Source organism: Herpailurus yagouaroundi, unplaced genomic scaffold (genome assembly GCF_014898765.1).
Source record: "Herpailurus yagouaroundi ecotype Mexico unplaced genomic scaffold, PumYag 206, whole genome shotgun sequence".
Lineage (NCBI taxonomy): Eukaryota > Metazoa > Chordata > Mammalia > Carnivora > Felidae > Herpailurus > Herpailurus yagouaroundi.
Genome location: NW_024412437.1, coordinates 2117084 through 2139552, shown reverse-complemented (window position 1 = coordinate 2139552; position 22469 = coordinate 2117084). Strand labels below are relative to the sequence as shown.

The 22469-nt window shown below is 40.7% G+C and overlaps 2 protein-coding genes across 2 annotated transcripts in view; one reads left to right on the top strand and one right to left on the bottom strand.

Annotated features, from left to right (window-relative positions):
• The window catches only part of BPTF (bromodomain PHD finger transcription factor), a 150931-nt gene extending 133882 nt beyond the window's left edge, over positions 1-17049 (top strand). The window contains exons 28-31 of the mRNA XM_040451995.1: positions 2130-2322; positions 3156-3240; positions 9345-9531; positions 14839-17049. Of these exons, the coding sequence (XP_040307929.1) occupies positions 2130-2322; positions 3156-3240; positions 9345-9531; positions 14839-14875 (502 nt within the window). The 3' untranslated portion in view covers positions 14876-17049. The remainder of the gene's footprint in view (positions 1-2129; positions 2323-3155; positions 3241-9344; positions 9532-14838) is intronic.
• Positions 17050-19931: 2882 nt separating this feature from the next.
• CUNH17orf58 (chromosome unknown C17orf58 homolog) lies at positions 19932-22403 on the bottom strand. The gene is made up of 3 exons (XM_040452144.1): positions 22318-22403; positions 21883-22074; positions 19932-20915 (listed from the first exon to the last, which is right to left on the bottom strand). The coding sequence occupies exons 2-3, from the start codon at positions 21983-21985 to the stop codon at positions 20725-20727; spliced, it is 294 nt and encodes a 97-aa protein (XP_040308078.1). The 5' UTR covers positions 21986-22074; positions 22318-22403; the 3' UTR covers positions 19932-20724.
• Between the last annotated feature and the right edge of the window lie 66 nt (positions 22404-22469).

The following is a 22469-nucleotide window of genomic DNA, read 5'->3' as shown; positions in this document are numbered from 1 at the left end:
CTGTGGCAGCAAAAATCCTGGAGGAGTCTTAATTCAAAAGAAAAAAATTAATGGGAGTAGGATGAACCACACAACCATACGTTATTCCTTTACGTTCGTTTGGAAGGTCAGTTTGAAGTTTGAGGACTGCTTCCATCGCTCCAGGGGAATCCGCCAAGAAATACTTTGGTGGAACCGTGTCAGCAAGGCCAGTCCGGGTCCTTATGATTCACGCGGATTCCTGCTATGATTTTTACATGGCGTTCCTACACAGCTCCTGTCAACGCTTTTAAATGCACTCTGTGTTTACCATAGAGATGCTTTTCATTCGTTCCATCCTTTGGGGTCTTCTGTTACAAAAGCCTGGAGGCCTGGCTGAATGCGACTACCCTCAGTCACACACTCCGACACCCCCACCGTGCCAAGTACTGTGGAACCTCTTGCTGTTTTGGATACCTATCCTGTATCACTGTCCACGCCGGGTACCCCCTGTTTTGAATCGAAGCAGTTCCTTACCAGTTAGTTAACCTGGTCACTCTCCACACTGTCACATACGTTACATTAACTGAAAAACTGGCCCACATCATAATCTGTTACCATTGGGTTAAATTCCAGTGTTTCTTTAGAAAACTTAGTAGAAAGTGAGTCACTACATGTACCTCTCTTAGTTGTCTTCTTCATGCCATATTTTGACCATTTATCTTTTGCACCTGGCTGACCTGCATGTTCCTCATAGTGTAACTTCTACTTGGTGTTTGCGCTTTGCTTTGTTCTCAAATTTAAATCGTGAGATACATTTTCAAACCTATCTAAGAAATAGCCCTGAATTTGAAATGGCTTCTGTGGCATAGGTTTGAGAGATGTAAGTCTTTGATTCTTCGGCTTTGGTTTTTGTGCCTGTTACAGTTTTACACACATTCATTAAGAGGGAGACATTACCATCAGTGTGTTGTTTATTTTTTCCAATTCCAGTATGTTTTTAAAGACCCATATTTCACCAAACAGTGTATTTGTTGAAATTGATGTGAGTGATTTTATGTTTCCACACTTGATACAGTGTCAGATGCTGTAGTTTGCCAGGGGTAGAATGGTTGGATTCAGGATGTTTAGCTGACTCATTGCAGAAAGTTATCCTGTAAGAAAGTGAATCAGGACAGGGAAGACAGGTTTAAGTATCATGCAGCTCAAAATGACAATTACATTGTCATTTTCATTGTGAATACTTTTAGGTTCTATATTGGCTGTGATCTTTGTACTAACTGGTATCATGGAGAATGTGTTGGCATCACAGAAAAGGAGGCTAAGAAAATGGATGTGTACATCTGTAATGATTGTAAACGGGCACAAGAGGGCAGCAGTGAGGAATTGTACTGTATCTGCAGAACACCTTATGATGAGTCACAGTGAGTTCTGATAAGAGCATCATATTTAATAATTTAGGAAGCCAAATTGCTCTGACTGGTTACTTATTTATTTTAATAAAAAGCAAGGTATTTTTCTGCATATATTATACACTTACATTACAAATTCCTTTCCAATTTTTTTTCTCTTTTTCTCTCTTTACCTCCCCTTCAAAATTTGTGTTGCTTCATAGCGAATGTTTGAGATGCATTGGGAAAAAATACGGTTTAATGGTAGACTTGATTCTTCAATATGTAACAGAAACGAATGAGATGAAAACAGCCTGCTTGTTTGGATTTTATCAGTGTTTGAAATGGTGCATTATTGTAGGTTAGAAAAAAACACTAATTTGGGTAAAAGCTCTGAGACTCTGTTATTAGCTTACAGGATTTTGAGCTCCCAGTTGGGTGGCCAGTATCAGCTTCCCATTTGATACGGTACTAGTTGAAAGATTTTTGGCTTTATTTTGTTTTGAGCTTTAAAGTCAATCAAATGTTTTACGTTTTTCTTCATATTCTCCAATATTACACAGTGTTCTTAATAAGCTTTTAGTGCTTTGTTAACATCAGAAGTACTAAATTAACACATTTGAATGTCAATCTTCAGAAGTATTAAAACAATTGTGATACTAAAACTATTTTATACCCAGAGTTAGAATCTTTTCAGGTGCATGTTTTACTTTTTAAGGTAGATGTAAGTAATGTGATCCCATCTGTTTTGAACTCACATTTCCATTTCGGATCTTGCAGATTTTATATTGGCTGTGATCGGTGTCAGAACTGGTACCATGGGCGCTGCGTGGGCATCTTGCAGAGTGAGGCAGAGCTCATTGACGAGTATGTCTGTCCACAGTGCCAGTCAACCGAGGATGCCATGACAGTGCTCACGCCGCTAACGGAGAAAGATTATGAGGGTTTGAAAAGGGTGCTGCGTTCTTTACAGGTAAGAAGACGCCGTGTGTGCGTTGTCTGCAGCTGAAATCAGCCAGCGTTGACTCTGGAGCCATTTCTGGGGTTTGAACCTTCCAGTCTCAGAATCTGTGATCGTTTACTGACCTCCAGCCAGTCTAGTGAAGTACTCCAGACTTCAGTCCTTCACGTGCCGATATCACGAGCAGGTTAACCGTATCCACACATTAGCTCGAATGGTGTTTATCTGACACTCGTATTTAAAACGACTCACTTTTTTAACCTAAATGTAATTTTTAAAGAAAAGTTTTCCTCACTACCATAGATTGAAAAACAGTTCGATTAGATTCTAGTGAGGGGGCACCTAGCTGGCTCAGTTGAAAGAGCGTACGACTCTTGACCTTGGGTTTGTGCGTTCGAGCCCTGCATTAGGTGTAGAGATTACTTAAAAATAAAATCTTAAAAAAAAAAGAACTAAAAAGAGAACCATGGTCTCAATATGTGGTGAAGTTATTTATTAGCATGTCTGACACCTCATTCGTCCGCAATGGTGACTGTTCCACCCCAGTTTTACAGGTAGCAGGTTGTCATGTAGGAATGAGAGGACAGACTTCTTGTCTTCTAAGCTAGTGCCCCAGCCCCACAGTTGAGGTCCTCAGACCAACCCTTTGAGAACCGTTAATACAGAGTATGCTCACCCGAGATGATTTGTAAGTAGGGCAAAACTCTACTCACGTTTACATTATAAATAATCTCATCTATCAGGTTGAAAACTGACTTTTGGGGCTTAAGGGTTGATTGATAAAGCAATTCAAATGGGAAACTTAAATGACCTGACAATAATGATGTTCTCTCCTCCCATCACAGGCCCATAAGATGGCCTGGCCTTTCCTTGAGCCAGTGGATCCTAATGACGCACCAGATTATTACGGTGTTATTAAGGAACCTATGGGTAGGTACTTGAGTTGAATATGGAGTTTTTTCGGAAGTCTCCGCAGATATCTATCACGCGTGATACGTCGTGACGATACGTTGAGCAAGGCTGGTGGAAGAATAAATTGGTGTGGTAACTTGTGGGATGTACTAGGAGTGTGTATTAAGTTTAAATCTGCATTCCCTTGGACCCAGCAATTTCATTTATTAGGATTTACATGGGCACAAGTATGTTGTTCACCACAGTACCGTTGTCAATCCCAGAAATACCAGAAATGACATCAGTGGCCGTCATAGAGGAGTAGCTGAATCAGTGATATGGAAGCAGAGCATCCTACAGCCATATAAAAGATGAGTGAAATCAGTGAGCGAGTCAAGGTCTGAGTCTCTTATAGCTCCCTGTTACCTCTTCCTCATCTTTTCCTGAAGGAAGGCAAATTTGGTAGGCCTGCGGTAGAGATCCAAGAGCTATATCCTCATTTCCCAGGAAAAAAAATGGTAACAGGTAACAGTCACAAGTGATTGTATTGAGATGAACAGCCTCAGGTGGTTACATTCAAAGTAGTTTATCTGCAGATGAAATTATAAAAATTAAAATGTACGTCAAAGCTTCCAAAATTGCCAGAGAGAAAAGCAGCTCCAGCTGACCATCTTCTAAATGAGAAGGATTTTATTGTATATTTTCAAGTTGCTAAGAGAATTATCTGAGCAGTTCTCATCACGCAGGGAAAAAAAAAAAAACTTTTTTACTATATGCGGTTGGTGATAGATGTTAATTAAACTTACTGGGCAATCACGTTGCAGTACCTACGTATAATCAGATAATTATGTTGTACGCTGAAAACTGATACAGCATCATATGTCAGTTGTATTTCAGTTTCAAGAAATGGGAAGGGTTTGTGTTTGATGGCTAGTTCAAAGAGGGGAAACCCTGAAGGGGAGGTAGGCGTGAGGGCTTAGCTAAAACGGTCTGAAAAGGCAGCTAAACGGTCTGGTGTTGAAGGTAGAAGACGCTACTCGCTGTGCATATTTCACATCTTTGTAATCTCTTTTGAGAAATATCTAGGGATATTTATTTAGATGATAGATAACTCTGCTTTTTTTTAAGTTATATTTTTGAGAGAGAGCGACAGAGCACACACATGCAGGAGCAGGGGAGGGGCAGAGAGAGAGAAAGAGAGAGACAGAGAGAGAGAATCCCAAGCAGGCTCCCGCACTGTCAGCGCAGAGCCTGACATGGGGCTCAAACCCACAAACTGTGAAATCATGACCTGAGCTGAAATCAAGAGTCGGACGCTTCACCGACTGAGCCACCCAGGTGCTCTGATAATTCTCCTTCTTAACATAACACAATTATAGGAAAACTAGGAAATAAAAAAAGTAGGAAAAGATAGAATGCACCTGGATCTTTTCCTCACTGAATCCCATTTTGGAGTGCATGCATGTGCATGTGTGTGTATGTGTGAAAATTGAGATCATATCATCTCGTTTGAGGGGCGCCTGGCTGGCTCAGTAGGGGAAGCATGCGCCTTTGATCTCAGGGTCATGAGTTTAAGCCCCACGTTGGGTGCAGAGATTACTAAAAAAATTAAAACTTAAAAATAAGTAAATAAATAAATATTGTCCTCTGTTTGACAAACACGTCACTGTGCCATTAATCTTCAATAACATGACTTCGAGGACTTTCTGTAGTCTGTGAATTGAATATACTTTAACTTATTTAACCAAAATTCTTTTCTTAAAGAGCTGGATTGTTTTCTGGGTTTTTTTCCCCCCCTTCATCTTTATTAGCCATCAAGATAAACATTCTCTTGTGATTCGGTATATACATGAAGATAATATAGATCTCCAAGACATATACTCTTGAAAGAAAAATAAAAGTTACAGAAAAATACCTAGGTTTTAAGCAGCAAACAATTATATACTTTGTAAGGACACATAAATGTGTTTAGAAATGCATAAACATGTCTGCGAAGGTACAGGCTAAATTGAAAATAGCTTGGGGCGCCTGGATGGCTTAGTCAGTTAAGCGTCCGACTTCAGCTCAGGTCATGATCTCGCAGTTCGTGAGTTCAAGCCCCGCGTCGGGCTCTGTGCTGACAGCTCGGAGCCTAGAGCCCGATTCGGATTCTGTGTCTCCCTCTCCCTCTCTCTGCCCCTCCCCCACTCATACTCAGTCTCTCTCTGTCCCTGTCAAAAATAAATGAACATTAAAAAATTTTTTTAAATAAATTAATTAAAAATAGTTTATTTTCAGAGAAGGAGGGAACCAATAAGATCAGCAGCTCTAATAAATTTTTTTAAACAGAAATAGGGTTATATGAATGAATCCTGTTTTATAACATACTTTATAAATTTATCAGTACCTTTTTCACATGAGCTATAGTATAGACCTACATCGTTTTTCATTGTATGCAATTAAGATACTGTATTTAATCACCTCTCTATTAATGGGGTTGTCAGTTGTGTGCAGTTTTTGCTGTTATAAACAACACTTGAGTGAATATCTTCTTTCATGCATTTGCCTGCACTTGTTTGTTTTCTGAGGAGAAATTCCTAGAATGAGCATTTCTGGGTCAAATGGTATTTATACTCCGTACATTTTTGATAGGTATTTTTGAATTGCACTTCAGTACATTGAACCCGTTTCCAATAATAATGTATGACTGTATCCTTCTCTCTCCACTCTTGAAAACCCTAAGTATTATCGTGCTTTTGATAGGAAATATTTTCTTGGAAAATGATTATTTCAAAATAGTATGTTAGGTGTATAGATGTTACAGAGGTGCAGAGAGTAAAATTTGAAGTGTACTACCACTCTCGTTCTCTGTCTTGGAGTCATTGTTGAAAATAGGTTGATGTATTAATTTTTAATATCTGCCAATTTGGACAAAGAATGTGGTTCTTTGGCTTTGCATGACTTCAGTAATTAGTGTTGTGTACTTACCGTTTGAACTTGATGTGAGTTTCCTATTTATGTATTTTGCCCATACAGAATGTTTCTAGGATGTTCATATTGTCAGTGTTCCTTAAGGGCTCTTTATATGCCAGGGACATTTAAAAGTTTCATACTGATGCACATGGGTGGCTCAGTCGGTTGAGCGTCCAACTCTTGATTTCGGCTTAGGTCATGATCCTCACGGTTCATGGGATCGAGCCCTGTGTCAGCCTCCATGCTGACAGCGCAGGGCCTTCTTGGGGTTCTCTCTCTTTCTCTCTGTCTGCCCCTCCCCACTCGCACTCACTCTGCCTCTCCCAAAAATAGTTTTTTAAAAGCTTCTTACTGATTTTTTTGGCATACGATCATTTTTAATGTTTTGGGATTTAAATCTATTAATCATTATGAATTTTGCCTCTGGAGTCATGCCTTTAGTCTTTTGCGCTTCCCCAGGTATATAAATACTCACATATATGTTCTCCTGGTACTTTCTTTTTGAGGGATATCTAATTAAGTTGGAATCACAAAACATCCAAGCACTATTCACATACATTATTAAAGTTAGCCAGACGGTAAGCACACAGAATTTAAGTGCAAGAATGATGTGTTGTGTCAGATGTTTACCCTTTTCTGTACAGCCTCCATACCCTGCACACAGTAGACGTGCCCAAGTCTTGCTTGGGATTTCATGAGGCCGGAAGCATGTTTGCGGTTGTATTTTTCTGCTCCCTGCAGACACTGCCAGAGACAGATGCGTGCGTGCACATGTGTGGCAAAATATACATAACTACCTAGTATGCACAATTCAGTGATTAATTACATTTATGATGTAGTCCTTTTAGCCCTCCTTATGGTTTTCATCGTTGTCCTTAAATTTTAATCCAGCTGGAATTACTTTGGCATTAGTGTGAAGAATTTTTTCTTCAGCTGTAGAGGCAATTGCCTCAACCCAGTTTCTTTCTTTTTTCTTTACTTTTCTTTTTCTTTTCCTTTTTTTTTTTTTTTTTTTTTTTTTTGGTTTATTTATTTTTGAGAGAGAGCACGAATGGGGGAAGGCACAGAGAGGGAAACACAGAATCCAAAGCAGGCTCCAGACTCCTGAGCTGTCAGCACAGAGCCTGATACAGGGCCCAGACCCAGGAACTGGGAGATCCTGACATGAACCAAAGTCAGATGCTCAACAGACTGAGCCACCCAGGCACCCCAGACCTTCTTTGGAAGATGACTACAATGAATGGAGGTGGGGAAATTGTAATAGGGAGAATCTGCCAACCACAGATCTGTAGGCATCTCAAAGGCTAGGCAGAAAAGGGCTTTTCTTTTATAAGGAAGAGTAAACAAGGCTAGAAAGAATGGGATGTGGCAAGTAGGATGAAGAATAGTGGTGTGGTTGGGGGCAGACCCCCTGCATTAGCCTATTTCTAGGAGAGATTATGGAGGAAGGGCTGAGTCTGTGACAATGAGAGTAGGTCAAAGCTAAGGCTTCTGGAGGAAAGAGAGAAGTTTGGCTAACGTATAGTCTAGTCACGTAGCAGGTATTTTGTCCAGATTGGTCAATGGCACCTATAGTTCAGCTAATCATTTATCGCCTCAACCCAGTTTCTTAATGAATTTTCCTTCCTTGGCTTATTTGACATGACATCTTCAACATACATAAAATTCTTCTGCTGAAAATGATTAGGTCTATTCCTGTTTTGAATAGTTTCGTTAACGTTTGTGTCACCCTACAGAATGCCACACTTTCCATTGTCACAGCTTTATAATATTTGTTTAATGTCTGATAGATTAAAATCTCTCCTTTTACGTTTATTTTTCAAATGTTTCTTAGATATTCTTGGGCTTTAAAATCATTTTCTCAAATTCTAAAATAATCACTGAAATTTAGTTTGAAATTGTATTATCTCTCAATCTGTCAAACCTAGATTGATTTGAGATCACCAGCTTTTTATTCTCCCAGGTTTTTTTTTTTCCTTTTTCTTTTTTATTTTTGTAATGTTTATTTATTTTTGAGAGAGAGAGAGAGAGCACACAAGCAGGGGAGGGGCATAGAGAGAGAGAGGGAAACACAGAATCTGAAGCGGACTCCAGGCTCATAGCTGTCAGCACAGAGCCCAATGCGGGGCTCAAACCCACAAACCACGAGATCGTGACCTGAGCTAAAGTCAGACACTTAGCCGACTGAGCCACCCAGACGCCCCGTGTTCTCCCAGGTTTTTATGTGAGATCATGTGTGGAATTTTCCTTCAAACACAACTTTCTCCTAGGACCTAGTGTTATTTCAAAAGATTAAGCTCAGTATATTCCAAAGCAGTTACCTTTGTCCCAGTTGAATGATTTTAGTCCTCTCTGCATACTACCTGTAGTATTAGATACTAATATTTTTATTCATATCAGCTAAGATTTTTCCCTTTAAGTGGACACTTTATATCCTTGCCACCTTAAGTGTTACATTAGTGTCACTTGGGGTGCCTGAGTGGCTCAGTTGGTTGATCGTCCGACTTCGGCTCAGGTCAAGATCTCGTGGTTCATGAGTTCGAGCCCCACATCGGGCTCTGTGCTGACAGTTCAGAGCCTGGAGCCTGTTTCAGATTCTGTGTCTCCCTCTCTCTCTGCCCCTCCCCAGCTTGCCCTCTCGTCTCTCTCTCCCTCAAAAATAAATGAAACCATTACAAAAATTGTTGTTAAGGTGTCACTTGCCACCAATATAAGGTAACAATAAAAATTAGTAAAGAAAGCAAAATGATGGTATTAACATCTAATACAGGTATCACAAAGCCCCAAAGATATTTCGGTCTTAATTTTGGATTGCCTCCTCTTTGTACATGTAATACACATAATTGTTTGCATGTAAAAATGTATTGTGCTTAGATGCGTATTGATCGTGTGGGTGTAGTTTCCTTTATTTCAACCCAACTGAATGAAGAGCTGTTCTCTCATTAACTGAAAGTAAAAGAACCTTCTTAATAGCAGCCAAGGTTTATATTTTAGACTCCCCCAATCAAAACCAAAATTGGAGAAGTGCTCCTTTTTTCTTCATGAATTGCTGAACAGTCCCCAGTGGTGAATCAGCTTGGATTCAGGGACTGTTGGGGCAGGAAACCTATATTCTTATTAGAACTGTGGGCAGTATTCACATTGGAACTGCCTTAAAGCTTTAAAAATGTTCTGTGTTTTGTGTTTTTAAGACCTCGCCACCATGGAAGAAAGAGTACAAAGACGGTATTATGAAAAGCTGACGGAATTTGTGGCAGACATGACCAAAATTTTTGATAACTGTCGTTACTACAATCCTAGTGACTCGCCTTTTTACCAATGTGCAGAAGTTCTTGAATCATTCTTTGTACAGAAATTGAAAGGATTCAAGGCTAGCAGGTGAGCAAATGCGTTCCGTGTTCTGAATTAACCCAGTTCCTCCAGTTCTTCCTACTGTTTTTGTCTAGATCAGCCAGTGCAGTCTGTGATGAATTTGAACCTTGAAATCAAGAATCGTGAAAAAAGAAAAAAAAATCAAGACTCTAGCATTACAACACACTGCCAAGGACAAGAGGACAGACTCAGCAACGAGAAGTTGCTGAGTTTGTGATCTGCTGAAAATTAAAGTTTTTGGGTTTTTTTTGTTTGTTTGTTTTTTAATAAAAAAGCACTTATCAGATGCTTATAGAATGCAAGATGCTCTCTTAAATGCCACACGGGGCAGGGGCACCTGGCTGGCTCAGTCGGAAGAGTGTGCGACTCTTGATCTCGGGGCAGTGAGTTCAAGCCCCATGTTGGGTGCAGAGTTTACTTGATAAAATAAATAAATATATATTTATACTTAAGTAAATATATATTTATATTTAAAAAAGAAACATGCCATGGGGCACACAAAAATTTAGTAGCAAGACAGAGCTCTTGCCCTTACTGAGTTTACCAAAGCATAAAAATTACTGTTCTGTAGGGTAGAGTAAGGGGAAGACTAGGAAAGGGGATTTAAGCACTTTCTCCTTAATTTATGCTTGCTACATCTTTGAAATCATAAAATGTTTTATTTCTCTGGGTATTTTTCCTGTGAGCAAAACTAGACTTTAAGTCCACCGGCCTTTACTGTGAACCTCCGGTAGCACAGAAGCAGTGAGCAACTTTGCATGCTATTCAGATACAGCATCTTTGTGCCTTTTGTTTCTGCACCTCAGTCTCCCCTTCTGAAGCCCATGACTGTCTTCTTTCCAACAGGGCCCTGTTCTCTTTTCCTGTGATAACTTCCACCACTTTGTAGCCCTGATATTCACTGCTCACCATCATCCCCCATCCACCAGCTTGCATGCTCGATCCTCCCTAGGTACTCGGACTGGGTAGATCTTGGCTGGTCTGGGGCCCGGGCATCTCTATTATCTAGTGAACTCTGCGTATCAAAGTGTACGAATCAGTGCTGTGCTTAGTTATTTTCTTCTGAGGAAAATCCATAGGGTGTTGTCTCTCTCCTTGTCCCGCAGCAAGGTAAATCAAGAACTGCATTTTGAAATCCGTTTACATAAACTAAAAGTGAAGGACAAGCCTAGCTAAGGTGTCCCAGGGAATCAAAAGTATAGGCAAGGAAGGAAGGAAACCAGGTAGGTGGGCAGGCTCTAGACCAAGAACGAAGAGAGTTTACAGAATCTCTGCAACTCCCATTGGTATCCTCTCCTGTTAACCCATTAGCCGTAGAACCTAAAGTGGAAGAGGACGACTTACTCCGTATGGTAAAGTCCCTCGTAAAATAATAGTGAAGGAATAAAAAGGGATAAACTCAGAATATGAGAAGAATATGGTAGACGTTACTGATGAGGTTTCCACAGATTCTACAGAATACAGAAAGCAGATGAAAGGATCGTCTGACAAAGCCAGGGGTGCCACAGGCCATTCGCCGGCTCTTCAGCAGAGGTGACCGCTTGCTGACCAGTAGACCTGCTGCAAGCCTCCAACACAAAGAGTCCAAAACACAATAAAAGGCAAGAGAGGAGTTAAAGATCTGTATATGGGCTAGTCACCCTTTGTAAGCTGTGTACAGACAGCCCTGTGTGGGCAGCCCGAAGCACTGGAAGAACACAGGTTTCTTCCCTGGAGAAATGGAATAAGCTTTCTGCAGAGAACTGGAGTAGGCAGAAGACAACTGGACTCGGAGTAAAGTCCCCCGACCTGAGGTTTGGTTGGGTCCACGGCCCTGTCACTCTGGAGCTGTGGCTCTCGACTGGGATGATTTGCCCACCCCCATACTTCCCACGGGATGTTCAGCAATGCCTGGAGGCATTTTTGTGGGTCACTCAGAGGTGGGAAGTAATGCTGACGAGATGCAACTAAACGTCCTCGTGCACCAGACCGCCCCCGCCCCCAACAAAGAATTATCCAGCCCCCAGATGTCAGTAGTGTTGAAATTAAGAAACCTTGATCGAAGGCAACACTTGCCAGTCAGCCTTACACAGGTGCATAGGGCTCTGCAGGCACCTTTCTGGTCCTTCAACTTCCTCTCATTCAGTGTGAACAGATAGCCAGGGATGACCAGATATGTAAGGAAAGCTTGCAGCGTAAAAGAGAAAGGTCAAGGTGTAGCAGAACAGATAAAAGAGCACTTAAGAAAAACAAACAAAAAACCAAGCCTCTAAATCATGTCCCAAGAGAAATTTTATGAGATAGTGAATCTAGGGGCACCTGGCTGGCTCAGTGGGTAGAGCATGATCTTGGAGTCATGAGTTCCAGCCCCACGTTGCAAGTAGAGTTTACTTAAAAAAAAAAAAAAAAAATCTTGAATCTACAAAATGGCGAAAAGGATATTAGGAATAAAGAACAGTTAGAAGGAGTGGCTAGAAAAGAAACTAAACTTACTGTAAACAGTGAAAGTTAAAATCAAGGACTTTCTCAATGTAAAGAACAAAAAGACAAGTCAGTGAAAAATGTGAAAGGAAGAAAATGCATTGTAGCATTTCCAGTACTCACTTAATGGAAATTCCAGAAAAGAAGAAGAGAGAAGACTGAGGAAAATAAATTATCAAAAGACTAATACAAGAAAAATTCCCTGAGCTGATGAGAGGCACGAGACTTCAAGTTCAAGCAGAACAGATTCATTCATTCATCAAATGGTTATTGAGACCCTGCTGTGTGTCAGATATTGAATCCCTCTGGGGCTTCATTCTTGTGGGGTGAGAGGGGTATGGAATGATAAGGACAGTTGGTAAACATATAAGCCAGCTGGACAAATGGGAAAAAGTCCATCCCACATATCCATCATTGTAAAATTTCCAGATGCCAAGGATAAAAGAAGTTTTTCTCAGCGTTTCTAAAGAAAATAAAACAACCTATAAAGCAACAAGAATTAGACTGGTACCAGACTTTTCTCTAACAACATGGAACGCCGGAAGACTTTGGAGGAATACGTCTAAAAGTTTGAGGAAAAATGATTTTCAACCTACGATTCTGTGTCCAGCCAAACAATCAAGTGCAGGGGCAGAACAAATGCACTTTCAGTCATGGAAGGACTCATAAAGGGACTCCTTCCCATGAATCCTTTCTTTGCAAGTTATTTTAAGATGTGCACTAGCAAAATAACTCAAGAAAACAAAAGATCTTGGATCCAAGAAACAAGCGGTTCAGGAAAAGAATATGAATCACTCTAACTCATGACGACATTGGTACAGCAGGCTAATGCAGCAGGGAGTCCAAACTGGAGCAGGAGAATGGAGCATTCTCAGGAGGAAGGTGTCTGGCGGGAGAAATGGTTCATACATTAGATAATTACTAGTTTAAGAATGCAAGAGGGAAAAAATGGAAGGCAATTCAAGATCCCATGAAAACCATAAAGTTGTGTAGGAATGCTAAGAATGCCCTCTTAGCAAAGGAGGAGGTGGCACAAGGAGAAAAATATTTACATAGTCACAATAATGTAAACAGTGCGTTGATGTTCAGCTTTTAGAATCAACCTGTAGACAAAGCACAGTAAGATTTAATTTAAAATTAGAAGTAAAAGTTGGATTCAAGAAGAGAGGTGCGAAAATGGTTATGTGAGCTTAGTTATCATTTGCTGTAGCAGGATTTAAGCAATATGAAGTTGCTTAAACGAGAAATAGCAGCATGAGAACTCTACGTGCCGACGAACTGGAGTTCAAAGCAGTTGATCCTAGGGAGCCTCGGCTTCAGGTTGAGTAAATATTGGGATAAGAGGACCACAACTTGGTTTCAGTCTCTCCCTGCTTTTTTATTTGCACCTCTTGCAGTTAGTCCTCCAGTTAAATTTCTATAGTTGCCCTTTTTTAATTGGAAAGGCTTTAGCCTTTGCTAGTAACTGTGAGGTGGAAACTGGGGGATTTGAATCCCACCCTGCTGCCATGCCAGGCTTGCAGGCAGAACCCAGAGTGGGAATGGTAGCAGCTGCCGATGAAGGAGGAGAAAGCATCTGCGGGCTTGTGGCGAAACCAAGAAATTAGGGAAAGGAGGAGGTCCAGGGGCTGGGTCTGCACAGTACAGGGGCCACTTACGAGAGCTTGTCACCCATTTATTTTTGGCAGCTTTTTATTTTATTTGAGTTCACAGAATCTTCATTAAGGAACGTGGGAGCAAATTGGCAAGTTTGCTCAATTCTATAAGATGAAATGTGAGAAGATTTTAAGGAATTTTTTTGTTGCTTTCCAGATTTAAGGCATTTAAGAATGAAACCTACATGTAGCCATTCATTGAAATGGGATTGATTTATGGGTTTCCAGTATTTCCATTGCCATATTTTCCCCATTTTTAATTTATGATCTCTAGCATTGTTCGCACATTATTTTCATTACTGTGCTTTGTTACAATTCATCATTTATACCATCCATGTTCTTTCTTTTCTTACAGATTCTGATATCTTTAGTCTGAATTTTTAACTGGAATCAGAACTGGATGTTGGGGTCACTCTTTCTTTTATTGTTCCACGTGATTACCTAATTCAAAATTGCCCCCCCACAAAGTTCATACTAGTTAATTTAATGTTTTAATGTTAAAAATATATGTACAGTAGTAAATGGTTTATTCTAGCGGCCATGTTGAACAATGTACTTAAGAATTGTAAACTCCTGGAATGCTGTATTTATCCACACTGCTGCAGTAGACCGCACTCTGACTTAGTCCTGGCGGCTGTGCAGGAGTGTGGTTTTTACTAACGAAAGTTGTGAATAAAACTGTGAAACTAGAGAGGAGACTTTCTGGACTTCAGTAGAAAAATGTGATTTTAATACTGCTATTTCTTTTTTTTTTAATATAATTTTTTCTTCATATTCCCCGAATCAATGTAAATAAGCATGTACGTACACACACACACACACACACACACACACACACACACAGACACGCACACGCACACGTGCACACACACACCTTTACCACAATGGTAATGCCTCTGTAAATGTTTCTATCTGTCCCATTGGCTAAAAATGTATAATCTTTATTAGATGAATATATATATATATATATTTTAATAATGGCTTTTTCCAGTGAACTATCATGTTTCAGTGTACAGTGAAAATTTCTATTGTAGGTTAACAGTTTCTTACTTGTTCTCATATATTTGCTTGCCAAGGGTAAATGAAAGAACATGGCTGCTTCTTCCCCCAGACAGACTGACCTTGGCATCCACATAAAGCATCATTGTTTTCAAAAATGAAGGGTGCTTAATTGTTCCCTTTTTTCTGTATTCTGTAGGTCTCATAACAACAAACTGCAGTCTACAGCTTCTTAAAGTTCAGCGTGTTAACCTAACATAAAACACAGCAAGAATCTGGTTGTCTGAACTATTTTAAATTAAGGAGCCAGATGTTTTTAGTCAGGTTATCCTGACAAGACTTGACCTAAACTTCGTTTTTATTGGTCATAACAGTCCAATTATATTCTTGGCCAATTTTGTCCAACGGACAAGGGAAAAGCAAAGTCAACGACACCATTATCTTGTCAAGATCAAATGGTTTTACTATTGTGGCAGAAGCGGGAAAACTTTGTTTATTGAGAAAAAAAAAAAAGAAAAAAGAAACCAAGAAAAAAGATAATATGGGGTCAAGTGTAACTCCATGGAAATGCCACGTCTGCTCTTCAGTGAAGAAGCTGGTTTAGTCTCACAGAAAACTTTTGACTGTATTTATTTATTGTTGCAAAAAAGACGCTTTTTTATTGCCGCCCTCATTTGTCAGCTAATTATTTTTTCTTATAAAATCCAGCCCCAGTTTCATGTAATCCGTTCTGTATCTTATCATGATTCCTGTAGGTAAAAGTACAAGACGACCTCTAGATGTCTTTTCTTTCTATGAAAGGAGCTGCTATGTACACATGTGCACACAGACACAGACACACACACACACACACACACACACACACACACAACTGGGAATCAACAATGAGTTTATTGTTCATGGTAGATAAAAATTAAGCTTGCATAAAGGTTGGGCTAAGTGGTCCTGGACTACAGACTCTGTTGCCTTGAATATAACAGTACAATTTGTCATTTACTCTGCACCAGGCTAAACTGAGTAAAATCTATTGGAAGGTATCTTGTTTGTAAACATTTGTCAGATTCTAATTTTTTTTCTTTTTGTATTAAAATTCAACTATGGATGTATATGAAACAAAATAAATGGAGATCATTTTTCTCCCACAGATGGTGTCTTTGAATGTGCGCTAATGATTATCTGTAAGCCTTTGAGGGGAAAGGGAGGGCCACAAGGTAAACAAAAGCCCGACGAACTTCATTGTACCTGAGTTTCTCCAGGATGATAGTGGCCCTTCGTTTTAGAGTTCCCAGCCCACTGTCACTACATCCAAGAAAAATCTTCAGGGGTGCTAATCCTGTTGTATCAATTGATCGTACCAATAAAAGAGGTAATGTGGCAAAATACACATTGCCCTCATGTGTACGTTATATCCTACCAGGCAGATCAGCAGTTACGGACAGCTACTTCTGTTTTATGAAGGGCGTTTTTTAGATGACATGATCCATGTTGTATTTTTTGTTTATTGGTTGAGTTGTCTGGGTTTGGGGGGTTTTTTGTTTGTTTTTTTCCTCATAAAAAGTAGTGTAAGCAAGTATGGGGAAAGATGGAAGCAACAGAGGAAGGTATACTTTGCAGATTTTTCCTTTCGGTGTTCTACCCTTCCATGTTGTGTTACTGTGTTGTAATAATCGCTTCTGTAACATCTGCCGCAGGTGGTTTGTGGAGCTTTGCAAAAATTTTACTACATTTTGCACTAATGCGCATTAGCTTTGTCCTACCGGTTTCTGGAATTTGTCTAATCATGTTTTTAAAGTTTCCTTCTGTTTAATATCACCCTGCTATGCAAAGCCTTTCCCAGACCTTAGTTTCTTAAAAGAAAGAGGTGGCTCCAGTTCCCAGTTCTTCCTTATTACAGACTCAGGTGTGCAGGTGTTCTGGGTTCATTTTATCTCAAGAAGCCCATTCCTTTTTGTACATACGAATGTCACTTAAAGCTCTGCTTACAAACTTAAGGAGACTAACTGCTCAATATGAAAACGTGGAAACAGAGTTTTTGCTTAAAATACTAACACGGAAGTAGTCAAGTACAGGTTATTTACAGGTTATTTTGTCCTTTTACTTTTCAAGAAAATGTTACCTATTGTATGCACTGTGCTGATGCAAGAGTCCTACAATTTAATGAATTATAAAATTATTCTGCATCTCATCACGTCACAGTATTTCTGTACTATTTATTCATATATATATATATATAGATATAGATATATATGGGCTTAATCATTTAAAACTTGTTGCGGCAAGAACTTTCCTACCTGTAGGCAATAGATTGCTATGTTTTTAACAGATTGTGGCAAATTCTAAACAGCAATTCTTTTTGTACGTAATAGGACGTTTCATCCTAGAAAAATAAAGTAATGTTTTTGACATTGGATTTGGTGCAGTTTCTAATGAAACAGTGGTTGGTTGGTTGGTTGGTTGATGTATTTTCTGTAGCCATTGGCATTGCCAAATTGTACCAAAAAAAGGTAAATTTTATGGGGATCCTCAGACCAGGAAGTTGTTAGTTTCATGTGTGCATTTAACAACAAAGCCTTGGCAATTTCTGCCACCATATAAATAGGCATTTTATAGTTTTATCAACTTAATAGAGCTTCAGTCTTTCAAAAGTCATTTTTGAAAAACATACATTCTTATATAATGAATTTCACAAGCTGCTTTTCTACGAGTATTCTCTGACAGGCTCCTCCTCTTCCATAAGATACACGTATTATAGCTGTTTTCCTTTCAATAGTCCGAGTAGTAGGATGCACATTTGTGATACGTGGTTAGGGTTTTTCTACTTCGTCTTGTAAATATATTGAATTTGCATCTAGTAGGTGTCCTTGGCCAAAAACTATTGGTGCTTGGGGGTCTCATCTGCCAAGTTCACAGTCCTTGAAAACGTTTCATAATAATAAGTATTTTCATAATACCGGTAAAGCTTTTTTCTCCCATCCAGATTCTGCAGGATTTGTATTTTAGCTAATGCTCTGCAGTAGGTTAAAAAAATTTTTTTGTGAACTTTCAGAGCTATTTTCTAAAGTAAAACAATGCCTTTTTATATTTTAAGTGGCCTGGAGTGTTAGAGACCCTGAGATTTTGCTGTTGTTTGTAATCTACCTTCCCAGAATCTGTAAATCCATGTTCTTCCCCTCTTTGTATTCATCTTTGTGTGTTTCTGATATTAAAGGAGCCAGCCTCGTGGTGACCTTTTAAGTGTGCGTGGACGGGCTGAGCCAGACACAGCTGCACGGTAGTGGTGGCCCCTGCTCTTTCCGTGATTGAGGGTGTTCCCCGGAGGCGTCCAGTTTAGTCCTGAATGTGAGAATGGCGCCACCTCATGGGCAAAGCAGTGTCTTATTAAGTGTTTGGAGGGGAAGAGCCAGCTGAGAAGTATTTTTAATAATACGAAGTATTCTGAGCGATACTTCTGGATAAACTACTGAGAAAGGCGTTTCTTAGAAGATCACACCCCATTTGATCCAATTTGGACCAAATTCAACTAAAGAAAAGCTCTATTTTTTTAAATGATAAAGTCCCAGACTTGAAACGGGGATTGTAATTGCAATTGGTAGGCCAGTTTTTAGGTGTCTGCATATAGGCTGTTTGACCCACCTTAAGAACGATGGAAGGAATTTAAACAGTGCCAAATGATGTCTTTTAAAAACTTAAAAGTCAGTACCCAAAAGCATATATTTTTTTATAGACCTGAAAGCAAGACAAGTACTTTTTTTTTTCTTGAGTTCTAACAGCTTAATTCAAAGGAGGGATGGTACCGAGTTCCTCTCGAAGGCAATGGAGTGTTCTATTGAGACACTACTGCCAGCGCACATAGCCTCTTAGTCTTTGGCACACAAACACACGTGCTAAGAAAAATCTATCAGGATAAAAGGATTAGGAACTACAATGAATTTGCTACTTAAATGTTTCCATAAAATTACAGATTGTGGCCAATGAAATTCTTAACCTTTTTTGCCCAACTTGGGATTCTCCGTCTTACCACCTCCTGTGCACACACACCCCCGCCCACCACTGCTCTCACTGGAGCCTCACTTGTCTCTTGTTGCAACCTGGTCTTGAACGATGGCCATAACCCTGGGCAGCTCCTAAAAAGCTGGCCTGCTTGTGTTTGCCGGGACGTACGCACTAACCGGATGACCACGCGTCACACAGATCACACAGTTCTGCCGTTTTGTGTGTTTCCAAAACTCAGAAACTATCATCAAATCAGTCTAATCAAACCCTAACCCTAACCCTCAGGCTTCTGTCAAAGTGATGTGTTCCCCTCCCTTTTAAGCCAAAGCTATTTATAGAAGAACCCTTGTAACTATTCTAACTTCCAACCATCCAGCCGATAATTTATCCGTTTGGCCGTTTTGCAATTTTCCCCACCGCGTTGGTCGAGATTACCACTTAGCTTTTTCACGCTGAAAAATTCAGCTTTGGTTTTTGTGACTGGCACAACTTACGTCTGTTAATCTTTACTCTTAAAAAAAAAAAAACAGCCAGAAGCTCTTCAATTGCTGCTTCCTCTACTGGCTGATAGTCGGTGTTACAATGCAAGTGATCCATTCCCAAGAAGCAATTCTACCATGATTTTTAGTAAGTTTTAGCAAGACTCACTTTTGGAAAATTCTCTAAAAAATCCCTGAATAACGCTTTACCACAGAACAGTCAGAACCTCTCCAATGTTATTTTATCCCTTAACCCCCCCCCCCCCCATTTGGGACACACCAGGTAATAGTATCTCCCACACAATCAGATGTTACATCTTAATGCTACTGCTGCTAACTTCCTTATGGATGCTCTATCGTCCTGGCCTCAACATCCTTCACGTATACAGTGCTTCCGTGTGCCATCAAGACTGTCTAAAGACGCATCTTGAGCTCCTGGAGCGCATCTCCTTTAGGACCACATAGGCTGGTTTTTTTCCCTTCAGCTCAGTTCCTGTTTATCTTTCCTCATGCAACCATGGATTCAACCATGGATTATCCGTGTCTCTATCCACAGGTTTCAAGTTAACTGATGTGCAGCTTGGTCTTCTGAAAAAAAATTGTTAATGTCTTTGTGGACTCCAGTATAAAATCGATACTAAATACAGCTAGTGATTCTACCTTTTGCAAACTAACCGGCAAGTGTTTAAAATTCACATATTTGCAAGCTGTCATTGACTATTGGTTCCAGGGTTTTTGGAGTAAGTTCGAGAAGGGCTTTTTCCTAAACCTTTAGAGCTCAGTGAGGCTAAAAAAACAAACAAAACAGGTGCATCCAAGATCTGATTTCAAGGCGAGATTTACTACTTGACAAACACAAACATGATACTTGGTCTTAATAGAAAAATGACATCAGATACGCCCAGAATATGTCTAGCATTGGGATAGACATTGTGTTGCCAGTTCGGCACGCAAAATATGTTTTAGGAGCAGGGAGGCATGGAAACAAACTATTTCTTACATTTTGGTACATCAGGAACACTTGTTTGAATAATATTTTGCTTGAATTAAGCCCGTTAGTACTTTTTAAGTGTAAAACTTTAATACTTGTCTTGAGCTCTGACCCTAGTGTTTGATCTAAATGACATTTCATATATGTCTTCTGACTAGTGCACTTACTGTTATGTACAGAATTTAAAATGTGATGGTTTTAGTATGAAATTTGGTTTGATACGCGATATAACCTATTCAAAGTTGTATATTTAAAATCAAGGAAATGTTTTTTTGTGAACTATTTCTACTGAAGAATGTATTTAAATTAAAATAATTAAAAATAAACACCATGAAGCAGTGATCTGTTAACTGGACAGGTCAGTTATCTGAGCCGTGTGAGTAAGTGCCCCTAGAGTTGAATAACTTTGCCAGGCAGCTCAGAAGCATACCACGGAAGAAGCATTTTGTAAATAAGAAAGTGGCAATTTCAGGATTCGAGCTGGAACTACGCCATCACTTCCCGAAGGAGCTGTGTGCCCCACTCCACAGGAAGACCCCATTACACGAAGACAGACCTTGCCTGTCTCGTTGCTGACAGCCAAGTCTCTTATGATCCAGAAGTGCAAGGACAGTAGTACATTTCAAACACACTGGGTGTGAATTGCACCTTGAACTTGCCCATCCCTTTTTCGGTTAAATCTCTTCACATAGCTGCTGCTGCTCCTGAGCAGGCCATCTCCTGGCCTGAGCCGTCCTCTCAGGACCTGAAGGAGAGCTGTAGGGAGCTGCCGTCTCTTATGGTAGATGTGACCCATCACAATATACCTGCTGCCTAAAAAAAAAAAAGTAACCAAAATGTAAATTCACAGTGTCTTTTAAAAGCCAAGGAACAGAAAATGTTGAGACTGTCAAGAAATGCCTAAGCTTGGGGCACCTGGCTGGCTCATTCGGTGGAGTGTGCAATGCCTGATCTTTGGGGTTGTGGGTTCGAACCCCATGTTGGGTGTAGAGATTACTCTACAATCTTTTTTCATGATTATTTTTATTTTAGTGAGAGAAGAGCACGCGTGAGCAGAGGCGGGGGGGGGGGGCGAATATCTCAAGCAGGCTTGCATGCTCAGCGCAGAGCTGGAAGCAGGGCTCAATCCCAGGACCCTGGGGTCAGGACCTAAGCCAAAATCAAATCAGACACTCAAGGGACTGAGCCACCCGGGTGCCCCCAAAATAAAATCCTTAAAAAAAAAAAAAAGCCTAAGCTTGAATCTATTGCTGCATATGTTGATTCTCAGACATTTCACCCTCAAACAACAGGTGGAAACAGTCTGGTGACCTTTTAGAAGATAACCAGATAATCAGCCTGTAACTTGCCAACATGACAAAACAAAGGTCTTAAACACAATGTATCAGGAGGATTTTCCAGAGCACACCTCTAGGAAGATGTGGGAGTGGGTATTTCCTACCCCCCAGCCTCCAAAAAAAGACTTCTAAACTTTTCCGAAAAGCCTCTTAGGCATCCCTCTGGCAACGCTGTTTCATCACTCCATTTGTCAACAAAAAAATCTGAGTGCCCGCTTTGTGCCAAAACACTCCGTTCCCACCTTTAACCCAGAAGCACGGGGGAGGCTGGTGGAGCTGAAAGCGGAGTGACCGAAATATATACCTGTCGTCTGCAAACTATTCATTTTCGAGTACTCTCCCCCACCCACCGGTACTGGGGTGACCGACAGACGAGGCTGTGGCACCCAAGCTACAAGTGGTGACAAAGTCCGTATAGAAAGTGGTCAGATCAGTTTCAATACCAGGTTTAAATTCTGGACATGGCTTATTGCAGTTGGAGGAGTCTAGGGCTAAAATGTGGACTCGGAAGAAAAACCCGTCCGGAGTGATGTACAGGCGGTTCATCTTGTACAGCCCGTCCCGGTCCACCAGAAGAGTCACCAGCCGGATCCCTGTGCCGAGCACGTCCACGTCATGCACGATTCCGTTCACTGCTGCTTTCAAAAAACAAAGAGTTTGGAGAAACGCATTTCCTCTCTTTCCCCAGTGAGTTTTGCACACACCACGAAATAGTCCACACGGGTCTGAGGACTGCAGGATCGAGTGGGTGGGTTTCTCCAGGGTCTGCCCTTAGGGGAGTCCGCGAGCACAGCCCGGCACTCTGGGTTCGGAGAGGCTCGCCTCGCGGCCAGGGCTCTGCAGCCCGGACCCGGGAGGAGCTGCGGGGCGGGGCTCACCGAATTCGCTCGCGCAGTAGGACTCGCGCTCGTCCAGGTCCGTCCTGCAAGCGCGCTCGCCGGGCCCGCCGCCCCGCCGCCACCCGCCGCCGAGCGACACAGCACCCGCCACCAAGCCAGCCGCTCCGAACCCAGAGTGCCGGGCTGTGCTC

What these genes read in the sequence shown, in the direction of transcription:
- CUNH17orf58 (XM_040452144.1), bottom strand. Translation starts at nt 21,985, where the DNA reads ATGAACCGCCTGTACATCACTCCGGACGGGTTTTTCTTCCGAGTCCAC. An exon ending in ATGTCCAGAATTTAAACCTG is followed by an intron (nt 20,916 to 21,882) that starts GTATTGAAACTG and finishes TTTTTTTTTTAG; the next exon opens with GCAGCAGGTATATTGTGATG.